Here is a 14,353-nt window from a genome sequence, read left to right on the forward strand (position 1 = left end):
CCAGCGAGGGGAAGAGCTTTCCTGTGCTGTCTCTGGGATACAATAGACAATTATTCAGACACTATCTTTGTCTCAAGATATAAACAATTAAACGCTGGCTACTGATTTCTGCTCTGATGTTCAGACCGTGCTTTCTTACTTAGGGATTCGTGGAGAAGGCAAGGATTTTAAAGAAATGTCCCAGCTGTGAAGTTCCTGAGGCATCTCTACCAAACTGACTAATTGGGAAGGCAGAGCAATGTCACAAGCACCACGAAGTTGTTGCTTCCCAGAGGTTGGCAGCCAGTGGTTCAGTGTTGTTCAGCTGACATTAATGGGGTGTGGATGGGTGTAGACCCCTGAATCTGCCTGTTCCATTGTGTTTTGGCTCATCACTATGGTATTAAAGTACCTACAGCTGCTACTGGATAGTAATTAAATGTTCTCACATATAATTAACTACTTTCAACTGACTGCTGAACAGCTTAAATAATCTACATGTAATGGCAGATATTTTGGTATTAGAATGGTGACAGTTGGTGCCAAATAGCTGGAGAGGTTGGGGAAACAGCTATTGTGCATCAAAACAACGTTGTGCTGGCAGATGACTCCTCCTTCAGGCTCCCTCCTTTTCCTGGGGATCCCTGTCCATCCTGGCTGCCAGAACCAGAAGGATCCTGTTGGATCCCTTCAGGACTCACGTCAGGTTTATTTTCTGTAGAGCAATTCTGTAGAATTGCAAAAAAGGGGAGATGTGTAGGGTGCTGCTGCTGTGGCTCAGTGGGCAGAGGGTGAATCTACACCTGCAGTTCCTGGATCAGCAGTGTGCATCTGGAGGAACATTTAGCACAGGTGCAGTGCCAGAGGTGTGTGGGCTTTGTGAGAAGCTTGGTCTGAAATCCACCTTCAGCAAGAACTGATCTATTATGTTCATTATTTCATTCCAGTTGTATTCCAGGGATTTTAATCTCTGTGTTTTTATCTGGAGCTTCTGCTCAGCTTTGCACAAGGAGCTGGGTGCTGGCTCTCTCCTTCCCAGTGTGTGTGAAGCTGATCCTGGCTTGGTGTAAGGTTTTAGTGCTCTGTGTGCTGCAGAGGCCAGGGCTGGTGCCCTGTTCAGCTGCCTGGCAGCTCCCTGCAGTGCCAGCCCATCGCCAGTGTGGAGCTGTGGTGTTTGCAGTGAGCTGCTCCCTGCCTGGCAGCACCAGCACCAGCCCAGTTTGTCTGACAGATGCAGTGGAGCAGCTCTTTGCTCTCCCGTGGCTGCAGGCAAAATGAGTCTCCTGCTCTAATTTCATTGTGTTTGGCCATCTCACAAACTCTAAAGCTCCCTGAAATGGGAAGGAAGTAATGTTTAAATTATACATGAGTGAACTGATTTACTCAGCCTGAAGTTTTGAGTTCCGTCCTTATAAATACAGGGCTGGAGCTCTCAGTCTGTGCATCCATCCGTCTGCCTGGTGGACATTGAATTAGCAGGAGCACAAATGCAGATCCAGGACTGTAAAAGCTTTGGCTTAAACTAGTGCAAACCATGTGGGGCAGATGCTGCAGCCACAGGGAGCGTGTCCTGTTTGCCTGGGGTTATCTTGTCTGCTAGTCTGCCCTCAGTGATGGAGCAGACCATTGCTGCAGGGTCCCTTCTGCCACTGGCAAATGGTGAAGTCACCATCCCTGGAAATATTAAGTGTGTGGATGTGACACTTGACATTGATTAGTGGTGGGTGGTGGTGATGGATTGATGGTTGGAATTGATCTTGGAGGTTTTATCAACCTTAATGATTCTGTGATTCTAAAACTCAGTGTTTTGATAATGTCTGTCCATTCCTGACTGGGAAGGGATTCGGACTGCTCCTCTGTCTGTCTCCTGCTCCTAATGGAGGGGTTTAGCTTCCTGTGGAAGGGATTTTGCAGAGCATGTGAAATGCTGGTTCAATTCTCTGGTTCCTTCCTATGGGCACGGGCCCCGCGCTCCTTGGGGACCCCGGTGCCGGAAAGTCGTAACTGCGCTCGCTGATGGGCTGGAGATCCCTTTTGCAGATGTTTCACCCAGGTCTCTCCTTCCACCTCGATTGAAATAAATGAGCAATCAAGCTGCAGTGCTGCCGCGCCTGGCTGGGGCCCAGCAGCAAACCGTCCTCCTTGACCCAGAAACAGAGGATGCTGGATTTTTGTAGGGGCTGCAGTGGTTTATGGGGTGGGTATCTGCCAGGTGGGCAGGGACTTGCTCATCAGGCAGCATCCTCAGGGTGTGCTCTGTGGGCAAACACAGCTCTGCCCTTGGTCCTTGGATGCAGCACCCAGCAAGTCTGAAATGTCTGTGGAGACATAAACAGAAAGGGGGAGAAGTCACGATTCTCTCCCTATTTGTTTGACCTAAATACATTGAAGTAACTGTACCCCCATGAAAGAGATAATTTCCTGACGCTGGAGAGCTTAACATCTGTTTCCTCCCATTTTTTTTCAGTGGTAGAACATGGTAACGGAAGAACTGGCGGGGTTTTCTTTCCTCTTTTTCTTTTGTATAGCAAGAGGCGCTGCATGCTTGGGCTAAATACGCTCTCGGAGAGCAGACAGGTTTCTCTCAAGGGTTATATGATCATTTGTTCTCTATTTTCTCTCCTTCCTGCCTCCCCCCGCCCCTCCTGGAGAGGAGCGGATACAGCGAAGCCCGGGCAGGACTTCCTTAGCTCAGCCATGCCTCTGGCAGGCTGCGCCACGTGCCCTCTCCCTGTCACCCCCCTTCCCCGAGAAACAATGGCCAAAGGCTCCTTCTTGTTTGTTATTTTGGATCCTGCAGAGGAAGAACCGAGTGGAAGATCGTGTCCCCAGGGGCCCTCGCTGCATTCCAGCTCTGGCAGCGCCCGCCGAGGCTGTCGGCGCCTTTCGCTCCTGCCCTGTGCTTCTGGGGGGGGACACTGGGCTTGGAAATGAATTTAGCAATGCTGAGGGGTGAGGGGAGAGGGATGGAGAGCCTTGAAGGGATGTCTGGAGTCACTGCTCCACAGTGAGTGCAGATCCTGTCCTTGAACATCCAGCACAGCGCAGGTTGTCACAGTGCCAGGAGGAGCTCGGCATTTCTGCCAACTGTTCTGACATGGTTTGAACCCCCAGCTTCTCCTTTGCACATGGGGGACACTGAGCCTCAGACCCTCTCTGCCTCCAAAATCTCCAGGATGACCTTGGGTCTCTCCAGGTGCTTTGTGGAGGAGAGCACAGTGTCTGGCATGTGATCCTGTCTAGGCTGCCCCAAGGGCAACCCCACCACCAATTTCCTCTTTGTTCCCTTCAAAGGTTTGTTGTTTCTCAGGGCCCCAGACAAAATAGTTCTTTCAGGTCACTTGATAGAAGGGATTTACCATTTGCCTAGAACCTGGAATATCCCACAGCACCAAGGGATCCTGGAAGCACAGAATGGTTTGGGTTGGAGGGAACCTTTGAAACCATCTTGTTCCACCCGTGCCATGGGCAGGGACACCTTCCTCTATCCCAGGCTGCTCCAAGCCCAGTCCAGCTTGGCCTTGGACACTGCCAGGGATCCAGGGGCAGCCACAGCTTCTCTGGGCACCCTGTTCCAGTGCCCTTCTAGTCCTTCAGAGCACTAAATATATATTTCTTAAAAGTTACTTCTGCTTGTTGCCCAAAACCTGCTGAGATCTGAAGAAGATTTCAGGGATTGTGTGGTGCCTGCCTGGCAAACAGCCTGAACTGTGTGCTGTTAAATGAGCAGTTTCCATCATTAGGGTCTCTTGAGAAAACTCAGCCTGGATCAGACTAATCCTAATTTCCTCACTGATGCTTCCTTTCTAGTAGCTCTTGCTACCCTGCTGCCTTTGGACCTGGTGTTGTGGTTTAGCCTGGTTAAACAGCCTGGTTTTGCTCTGTTTGTGGATAACTTGTGTAGGGCAGCTCAGCAGCAGGAGATTGCCCATGGGAAGTGTCACTCCCTGAGGGGTGGCTTGTGACAGCCCTGATTGCATGGGCCTGATTCAGTGTGCTTTAAATCTATGAGAACTGTCAACTTTAGTGGGTGTTCCCTGGGCCTGTTCTGTTTTTTTCTGCTGGCTGTCTGCTAAATCACACTGAAAAGGAGCAAAATTGCTCTTACTCCCACCTGTATTGTGCAGGAAGAGCCTGTTGCCAAGGGAATGTTGTGCAACCACGAGTGAGATACAGACACCTATTTCTTTCTTAGAGATTGGGATAACACAAAAAATATGGAAAGAATTTGGAGGGGGAGTCATGGCTGCAAATACAGATGTTTGTGTAACACACCTGGTGCCCATGGCTGGGGATTTTATTAATCTCAGTTTATTCATCCCCCTCAGTGACCTGGAAAAGGAAAGTGAATTTTCAGGATGAAGGGCTGCTTTGGGAAGAGCAGGGCAAGGCAGGGACCGACACAGCTCATGTACATTGGAGCTCTTGGCAGTGTTTGCTTGATAGCTGGAGTTTTATGTAAGTACCTTCCCATACAGGTGAGATTCTGTGTGTTTTGGAGAGCAAACCCACGAGCCTTTGGTCTCCAGACCTGGCTGAGCCACACTCCTTAGGCTCAGGTAATCTGTGGGCAGTGGAAGAGGTGGAAGGTAATTGTGTTTTCTGTGGTTAAAACCCTGCTTTAAGTGATGGTAGTCCCAGCTCAGCTGCTGGGTGGTGACTCGCTACGACTTGACATCTGCAACTGCAGCTCAAGGAGGGCAAAAATAAACATGTGGTTGACAAGTGGTGTTGTTTTCTGACTAATAGCTGTTCCCACAGCGTTTCTTCAAAACCTCTTTCCCCTGCACCCCAGAAAGGTGAGCAGTGGTTCATCAGACACTCTCAGGGCTGCGTTCCTCCATATTCAAATTGTATTTTGTCATGATGGGCCCAAATGCCCCCAGGGCCCTGTGGTTTGGTTGGTAAAGCCACCTTTGCCCTGCTTGGCTGGGGAAGCACAGGTTGCCCCAGGCAGCTGCTGCAGGTGTTTGCAGAGCAGTGGGTGCTGTGTTCAGCAGCCGCTGCAGGCACTGCAGCAGAGCAGATTTGGGCTCCTGCTCAGGGAACACTGAAGGAAGGTGGCTGAAATTTGCCTCGGGGGTGGGAAGTTTGTTCTGGGTGGGGCAGTGCCAGTCCTGGGGCTGGAGCTGGCTCAGGGGCAGTGCTGGGCTGTGGGCACTGAGGAGGCTGTGCTGGGGGTTGGCTGCTACCAAGGTCAGCCTCTGGTTTTGATGCCTTCAGTTTTAGTTTTCATGTTTTCCAGATTCTGTACTGCATTAGAATATAACTCTGAACTCCATATAAAGTGTTAGCAGCTCTCCTCACAGCTCATTCACACAGAACAATCCTTTTCCAGCCCCAGAACCAAGGACACCACTGCAGCTTCAGGCCCAGAAAGTGCAAACAGCAGAGAACTGAGGAGAGCAGTGTGGGAGGATGGGACTGCATCACTGGGAGCTGGAATTGGACAATTAATCCCAATATGGAAATGGACCAAAACATATAAAAGTGTGAGAACTCATGGCCCTCATCCAGCTTGGGTGTAGCCCTGGCTGGGCTCTTGTTCTGCCCAAGGTGAATCCTGTGAAGGCCTTTTAATAAATCCCCACTTGATTCCTTTAACTCTGCCCAGCCTCTGCTCCAGGAGCCTCTCAAGGCATCAGTTTCAGTGTGTGCAGTCTTGCAGGTGTGACTAGGGGAATTCAAACACCAACAAGGTGGTTTTGAAGATGAGGAGAGGTTCAGGTGAGGCTGTGGTGGAAGGGGAGGTGTAGAGGAGGAACCAAACACTGGTCACAGAGTGGTTCTCCTCTCTGCTTAGAGTGCTCGGGTCTGGCTTCAGGGTGGCAGCTCTAATTTCCATCTGCTTTAAAGCTGCTTAAGAAAAATAATACAAACCCTCCTTATTTAATTTTAAAGCCACCCATGTGCCCTGTGATTCTGGATTCTGTTGCTTCTCTGGGGAAGGCTGTGCAGGATCTGTGCCTTGTTATGGGCTCTCTTTTGCCTGCCACATGAGGAACAGCCTGTCTCCTCTGTGCTAGCATCCCTCCGAAGACTTCACAGGCAAGCCTCTTCCCTTTGAATCTTCTTTCCTCGTGGAGGATCCACCCAGCCAAAAACAATAAAACATAAAACTGGAAAGAGAAAACAAACAAAAAACCAGGGCCATTTGTGATTTCTGTCTTTTGCTGCCAGTTGGCTGCACGACTTGAAACGACTGAAGTGCTCTTTTTTTTTTCCCCCACCACTCCTTCCAACCAATTCCAATGTGTTAGTCTTTAAGTTGCAGCAGGAATGTCTGGGAATAACTCACATCCCAAAGTGACAGTCTGAGAAATGAGGAGCTGGTTTCCTCCTCAGGCACCAGATGGAGGAACTGTCCTGCTCAACCCTTGGTTTTTGGGAACAAAAGCTTCTGTGGTCTCTGCAGGGACCCATGGCAGCACAGCTCCAGCATGGATTTCTGCTGCAGGGTTTAAATGGAGGCAGGTGGTGCTGAGGCCCAGAAGTGTCTGGGGAAGGAGGTTCTCTCTTAAAACCTCCATGGTGGTGGGTACAGGAGGCTGAGTAAAGAGACAGCTAGAACAGAGCATCAGCTTGGACTGGGCAATTCTCAGGTGTGACTGCAGGCACCCACTGAGCTAGGGGACTGCATGGGGTGTGTGTGGTTGGGCTGGGGAGCTGTGGGGTCTGGCAGTGGGATAGACCCCACAGGGCATTCAGGGTGTGCAGTTGTGAAGTGTGTTTGGCTGTATCCAGCGATGCTGTGCAGCTGTGGGATGTATTTGGTAGCGCTCATTTAGGCTGTCACCGTGGAGTGTATTTGGCTGTATTCCTTCAGGATGTGTAACTGTGGAGTGTTTTTGGCTGTATCCAGTGATATTGTATAGGTCTGGGATGTATTTGGCAGTGCACATTTAGGTTGTGTGAGTGTGGGGTGTATCTGACTCTATACTATCAGGTTGTGAAATTGTGGGGTGAACTTGGCTGTATTCAATCAGGAAATGTAACTGTGGGGTGTATTTGGCAGTGCCCATTTAGGATGTGTTACTGTGGGGTGTATTTGGCAGTGTAAATTTAGGCTGTGTCACCGTGGGGTGTATCTGGCAGTGCCCATTTAGGGTGTGCCACTGTGGGGTGTGTTGGGCACAGGCAGTGCCACCAGTGTCTCCCCCACAGCCCAGAGCAGAGCCAGCAGCGCCTCACATAGTGAGGTGCTTTTTTGCCCTTTAATAAAGGGCAAAAATGGCCCAGAGGAGTGGAGGGGAGATACAGAAAGGTGAGAAGCAGCTCTGGGAGCACTGAGGCTGGTGAAGATGGTGAGGATGAGGGGCTGAACAGGGGTTGGTCCCTGGCAGCAGTTGTGGCCTGTGCAGGCCCCACACAGGAGCAGCTTCGCCTGACGGGAGCGGGACCTGTGATGGCTCCACATGGCAGGAACAGGACCTCTGGAGGCTCCACACAGGAGGAGAGGGATGTTCCTGGTAGGAATTGTATCCTGTGGAGCTGATTCCTGGCAGAAATTGTAACGAGTGGAGGCCCCACACAGGAGCAGCTCCCCCGACAGGAGCCGTGGCCTGCGAAGGCCCCACAGGAGCCTGGGATAAGTGTGAGAAGGAAGGACAGCTATCATGTCCCAATCATACCTGTCCCAGTTCCCAATCCTTCTGCACCCCTCGAGGGGAGGTAGATCCCCTCAGAAATGGGGAACTTGAGCCGTGGTGGGTGGGGGTAAGACATTGTGTTAGCTTTATCTTTGTTTCTCGTTATCCGCATCGGTTGGTGATAAATCGAATTGCCAGGGATTGGGAAGGGGTCACTATATTTTTATAGCAGCCCATCAGCTTTTTCCTCTTATTCCCCCCTTGCCTGGGGTGGGCAGCACAGTGAGTGGACATCTGGCAGCCCACCACAGCAGCAAGCACTCATTTCTGCTACCCTAAGCACAGCTGGTGCCAGAAATGCTTGGCACAAGCGCTGTGGCAGGGCTCATGGAAAGCCAGATGACTGTTGTCCATAAAAAAGAGGGATGCTGGTTGTTTCTCTTGGCTGTGCTCTGCTTCCGTGGTGCCTCTGCCATCCCTGGGGGTTTCATGGGTTGTCCCTTGTTGGAGGCAGACATGGTGGCAAGGTAGAAACAGACTTATTTGACTGAATGCAAGGGTCATGGGATGCCCAGGGAGTAGCTGCTCCATTAATAACCTTAGTTTTACCAGAAATAGCAAGTTTAAATGTTTTTAGTCGATCTGGGGCCTGTTCACAGTGCTAGTGTGGCTCTCCTGCTGCTTGGGGGAAAGTGGAGAGTTTCTCCATTGTCAAACACATATCTTGGGGGCTCACTATTTCTTTCTTCTTCTTCCTAAGATTAGGATTGGAAGTTGAGGGAATTTAACCCCATTGAGTGCCTAGCATGTAGTTCTGCTTTCTAGACAGCAAACCCAGGACCAGCAGAGCCAGCCCCATGAAGCTGTAATATCAAGACAGGGCAGATGTGTTCCAGGGGAAGGGAAGCTTTAGGAGCTGAGCAGGAGTTCAGCTGTATTCCCACAGCTGCTTCAGAGTGATTTCCATTGCTGCTCTGGATGGGGGAACTGGATTTTAATCCTGTCCACTGGAACTCACTTGAGGGGAACACATTTTTTGTAATGTTGGTTGGTGGCCAAGCAGCTTTCATTGAGCAGAGCAGTGCCAGGAGGGATTCCCATGCTGGTGCCATCACTACTGTATGAAAAACCTGGCTTGGATATTCCACGAGTTTTCTGATGTTTCAGTATTTTAGAGTTGCATTGCTTCCAGGAAAAGGCTCATCCTGACTTTTCTTTGAATGGCTGCCTGGAGAGACGGAGCTATTGGGAGCATGGTGCCAGTTCCTGGCAGATGGGGATGGTGGAGATGACAGTGACATGTGCAGGGGCATGTGCAGGCATTTCCTCTCTCCTCTCTGCCATGAACTCTGATGCATTTTGAGTCTCCACGACTTGCACAGTGAAGATGTGATTCATGGGATTCTGAGCATACTTTGTGGTAACTTTATTAGTGCAGGAAGTTTATTTGTGGTCACTGAGTGTTCAGTCATTTAAAGCAGATTTAAGTAGCTTTAAAATTTATATGGTTTGGAAGCAAAATTTCAGCCTCCCTGGAATCAATGAGCAAAACCACCACCACCGCTGGGATAAGGTTTGACTTGTGATGCTTTATGAAATGTGTCTTCTAAAAGTTTTCTGCTCTAATTGCATTCCTTTGTTCTTTTCCCTTAAAGTCTTGTGAAGAAAGCAATCTGAGGACCATGCATCCGTGACTCCTGGAACCAGCCTATGAGCCAGGGCGATGGAAGTTCTCGAGGGCCTCCAGCGTACTGCTTCTGTGAGCATTCCCAATGGATGTGCCCACAGGATTTCCCAAGGAAACATGGATGGAGGGAGCACTGATGCCTTGGAGGCCTGTGGTGCTGAGCACCGTGCCTCTGGCGACGCAGTCCCCGGTGAGCAGGAGGAAGCACACAGGTATAAGAAGACAACCAAGGGCAGCCGGATCTGGAATTTTGTCAGACGAAGGAAAGGACTCTCTACAAATAAAGACAGGCCCCAGTCCATGATTCTGCTGGGAGTTGCCTCTGAGGCACCAGAATTGAAAAAGCCATCCTTCATGGACAGGGTACGCTCGTCAAAAAAGGGAAGATCCTCCAGGACACCCAAGAGCGTGGATTTGAGAGCATCCAGAGTGCAGGACGTGTGTGACCCTGAGGAGGACCCTCCTGGCAGTGGGCAGAGGGCTGTCTACAGGGTGAGGAAGCTGGGTGATGGCCGGAGGCCCTCCCGCCATTCCTACGCAGGGTTCATCGAGGATTTGGACTCTTCTTTTGAGGACATAGAGCTGAACATCAGCATTCCTGAACTCGATGCCACTGAAAGTAAATGTCTCAGGGATATCAGTGGCAGATTACACGGTGAGGATAATGATGGTAACTGCCACAGAATAGCAGCCAGGAAGAGCGAGTCTTTGAATTTTGAACACGTTAAGAGTCCTGCAGTTATAGAAGGGGACAATCAAAAGAGGTGTGCTGTGCTCCCACAGGAGAGCAGGAGAGGAAGGAGCTCTGATGTCTGGAGCTATCTGAAAGGAATTTCATTAGCTAGCAAAGATAATTCAAAGCTCCCAGATCAAAGGGCTGAAACCAATTTCCAGAACTTAGAAAACACAACTGATCATTCCGCTTCTTACTTTGACTTTGATACAAGATGTGAGGAAAATCTCAGCCAGCGAAAAAAATCAAACGGTGCTGCCAAAGCCACTCACTTTGGGGGTGTTGTGAGGTTCCTGAGCAGCGTGGCCGAGGCGGCCCGGCGGCTGCGAGGCTCCTCCAGGGCGTTCTCCCCCGATGAGAGGAGGCCTCAGCGCAGTTTCCGGGGCCGCAGGCAGGACGTGGCCTCCCCCAGAGAGGGCCTGGTTATCGAGAACGAGAGCGCCAAGGCCTTCTGCACGGTGGGAGCCTGCCTGCAGTCCCCGGATTCGGGCACCTGGGAGAACCTGAGCTTTGAGAGTCTGGGGGGGAAGGAGCCCCTGCAGCACTGCAAAACCACAGATGGGCTGAAAGGCCTTGGTTCCTCTGGCCTGGACAGTGGCAATGACAGGCTTAATGAAACCTCACCTTCTCCTTTTGGGCCAGAGCCATCCATGTCCCACCTGGCAGAGCTTGCAGACGGCTCTTTCACTGAGCTGAACAGCAAAGATCCCTCTGAGGATCTGGTTGCACTTGCACAGATGACTCTGGCTGAACCGATTGAGGACTTAGGCACTAATCCAGAGAAGACCCAGGTCATGGCCAGGGACCTGTCACCTTCTCATGATCTTTCTGTGAATAGTGTGGATACTGTGGACCTGGCCTGTTCTCCAGCTGCCAGTGAGGACTTTTCTGCAGAAACTGAAGTGCAGATTCACCTTCCACAGGCATCACCAACTAAATTGGATTCTGGAGATGTGGCTTGTGCCCCAGTGGTTGCTAAAGACATGGCTTCATCTCCAACAGTAGCTCAGGAGTTTTCAGAGACAGAACTGGATAATCAGGACTTGAGAAATCCTGAGCTGCCTTTGTCTGGAAGTGAGCTGGAGTTCCAGGACACTGGCAGTACCCTGGAGAGGGTCGTGGGCAGGGACGTGGCACCTTCTCCTGATCTTCCTGTCAGTAATCTGGATGCTGCAGGCCTGGGCTGCTCTTCAGCTGCTGATGGTGCCTTTCCTGCAGTGTCTGAGGCTCAGGCCCACCTTGCACAGACATCAGTGACTGAACTTGATACTGAGGACGTGGCTTGTGCCCCGGCGATTGCTAAAGACATGGATCAATCTCCAGCTGCGGCTCAGGAAATTTCAAGGACAGAACTGGATAATCAGGACTTGAGAAACCCTGAGCTGCCTTTGCAAGACTTGTTGGGAGGTGATCTGGAGATTCAGGACCTGGGCAGTACTCCAGAGACATCACAGGCTGTGGGCAGGGATGTGCCACCTTCTCCTGATCTTCCTGTGAATGAGCTGGGTGCTGTGGACTTGGACCATTCCTCAGCTGACGATGGTGACTTCTCTGCAGCACCTGAGGCTCTGATCCACCTGCCCCAGGCAGCTGTGACTGAAGAGAACCAAGACACTGTCAGTACTCTGGAGAAGAGTCAGGTCACAGGCAGGAACCTGCCACCTTCTCAGGACATTCCCGAGGATATTCTGGATGCTGCGGACATGGGCTGTTCCGCAGTTGCCGACGTGGACTTTTCTGTAGTGACTTTTTTGAAGTGTTCCACAGTGAAAAGGCAGGGTTTGGAACAGCCTGGTGGCCGCATTAAAAAGCGGGGAACCGCTTCGTTTGTGGAACAAAACTCTGTGGAGGTCATGGACAGAGTGGAAGAGTTTGACTGCAGCACGGAGTGCAGGCCCTTCCAGGTGCACGTCTCCAGGATTGTCTCTTCTGGACGCCTCAAAAATGGAAAGGTAGGAGCAGCTTTGTAAGGTTTGCAGTAAGATCATGTTGTTTTCCATCTCAAAAAGCTTATTTACACTTGAAAGCATTTTTGTACGTCCCTCATTGGGATTTGCAGCTAAGGAGGTTGTTCTGTGAATAGTGGCAGCAGACACAGCTCTTAGATCAGTCTGAGTGTGAGCTCTTAAACCTCCAGAGCTGCTTCTCCTAAGACCCTTCCTGTGTTTCACTGTCTCTTGAAGAGTGTGTAGCAGTTTATGTGTTCCTAGACACTAGCTTTAGTTTTTTTCTCTCTGCATTTAGGTTCATATGAAGTAGAAGCTTCTAAGAAGAGGGGTTTTAGCAAACTGAGAGTTTTTAAGTGTGCTGTGGGCAAACAGAATTCAGCAATTGTGTGTTGACCTGTGTGATTCTTTACCTTGAATAGCTGTAGGAGTGATGGGGTGGGTGATGAATGAGAGGCAATGCTAGTGCTTTCAGTCATGGCAGGACATTCCTGTCTGGTACAAGCAAGTCTTTCAAAGCCCTTAAGATCCTCAGAACATGTAAGTGGACATTGCATTTTTGATTAGGCTCAATTTTGATTGGGTGTTACAAATCTGTCTTGTCCAGATTATTGCTATGAGACTTCAGAAGTCCTGTGGAGCCAGTGTGAAGCCCAGCTTTAGGGTTCTTTTGAGTACCTGCTGGTTAGCTGAGGCTGGAATGAGGACTTTTTCTTTTTTCAAGGTGCCAGGTAGAAAAATAAGGTTGATTTGTGAAGAAACTTTCTCTTTTTCCTATTGGGTTTGGAGGGACAAGAGATATTGCAGAGGTGGTGACACTGTTGCCTGTTGGAAGAGGGGTTGCAGTAACTTCCGAGCCAAGAGGGGAAGTGTTTGAAAATTGGCAGCAGATTAGAAATGCTGGGGGAAAAATCTGAACTTCTGACTCGCAGCTAAAACAGGCAGCAGTATTGTTAGTTATTCCTGGTTTTGTTTTTCTGCAGTTTCTGTGTAATACAAAGAGTTACAGAAGCTCTCTGTGTAATCCCGGGCACTCCAGAGGAGTGAGTAGTGGTTGGTTACTTCTTGGGGTTTCTGGAAGAAACATTTTTAGGAGGAGCTTGGGAGAGCTGTGGTGTGATATCCCTTCACAGGGACCAAGCTGAAAGATGAGAGAGGCATGAAAGGATGGAGTGGAGCAGAGGGAAATACCAGCACTGTTCTCCTGGAGCAGCCACATCCCTGCTGGGAGAGCAGGGCCTGCCTGTCTGGTCCCAGAGCTCTCAGGGCACAATCCCAGCGCTCTCCCAGCTCAGCTGTGTGAACAGGAGATGCCCTAAGTCCCAGCTCAGCTGTTGCAGCTTACTAACATGACCAAGAAATTTAAATATGGTGCTTGAGATAACTGGGCAGGAAACCTCCCCCGAGTTCCCGTGAAGCGTGGCGATAGCACACGGCCTCCGGGCTGCTGAGGCTTCCTGTGGCAGGAGGGGCTGGCTGCCTCCTGGGCAGGGGCTGGGAAAGCACACAGCCCCCCCTGGGTTCTGGACACCTCCTGCACCCCAGGAGCTCCTGCTGCAGGTCTGGCAGTGCACAGTGATGGAGTGGTGGCACCAAACCCAGAGCAGAGGGAGGCTGCAGGAGGGATCTCCTGGGCAGGAGCAGCCCTGGAGAGTCTGCCAGCAGCTCCAGCAACAAATGACCTGAGATACCCCAGGGATTTGCTGGCCTATCTCCCATCAGGGAGCGGCACTCGGAAACTCTTTACCAAAAATAAACATGGGAGAGCAGTAACTTCAGCCTGAGCGTGACAGTAGCAGCACACTCCAGCCTCTTATTGTTTTAGGGCTCAGTCCATCTCTCTGCTGGCACCTGTTTCTCAGGACAGCCACTGGCCCTGCTGCCTCCACTCCATGCTGCTCTGATTAACTGTAGGATTTGTATTTCAAGGGAAGTGCTCAACCACAGGCAGGAGAAGGTGCTGCCAGGATGGGGTGGCTTGGCCAGGCCAGCTGCTCTGAACAAGTTCCCAGCAGTTTTACAGTGTGTGAGCAGAGTGGGGCAGACAGCATTTCCCAAACAACTTAAACATTACCCCAAGAAAAGCATAAAAGTGCCTGTTCCCACAGAGGCTCCTGTGGGGAGATGGTGTGAGAAACTGAGGCTGGTGTAGCACAAGGGATGCTGGATGGGATTTAGGGGATGATCTGTACAGTGGTTCTGTCAGTAAGTAAATCTGTTTAGTTATATCTGCAACTAATGCCCCTGATTTTTGCTTTCCTGGTCTTGCCTTTTAAAATTCTAATGTCTTTGGGCAGGAGCTGAGTGATGATATGGGCAAGTAGTTTGGTAGGGTTTGATCCTGGTGCTTTAAAGGAAATAGCATTGCAGCAGCATTTAGTAAAAGCAGATACAGAAAAGTAGCAAAGCACATCCCTGC

The 14,353-nt window shown here is 50.5% G+C and overlaps 1 protein-coding gene across 2 annotated transcripts in view; it reads left to right on the forward strand.

The window, feature by feature from the left end:
• Positions 1-14,353, forward strand: part of ARHGEF9 (Cdc42 guanine nucleotide exchange factor 9) — a 204,560-nt gene that overhangs the window by 14,051 nt on the left and 176,156 nt on the right. For both annotated transcript variants that reach the window (XM_058814398.1, XM_058814399.1), the window contains exon 2: positions 9,224-11,940. In XM_058814398.1, coding sequence (XP_058670381.1) covers positions 9,292-11,940 — 2,649 coding nt within the window. In that variant the 5' untranslated portion in view covers positions 9,224-9,291. The remainder of the gene's footprint in view (positions 1-9,223; positions 11,941-14,353) is intronic.

This window comes from Ammospiza caudacuta, chromosome 14 (assembly GCF_027887145.1).
Source record: "Ammospiza caudacuta isolate bAmmCau1 chromosome 14, bAmmCau1.pri, whole genome shotgun sequence".
In the NCBI taxonomy this organism is placed as follows: Eukaryota; Metazoa; Chordata; class Aves; order Passeriformes; family Passerellidae; genus Ammospiza; species Ammospiza caudacuta.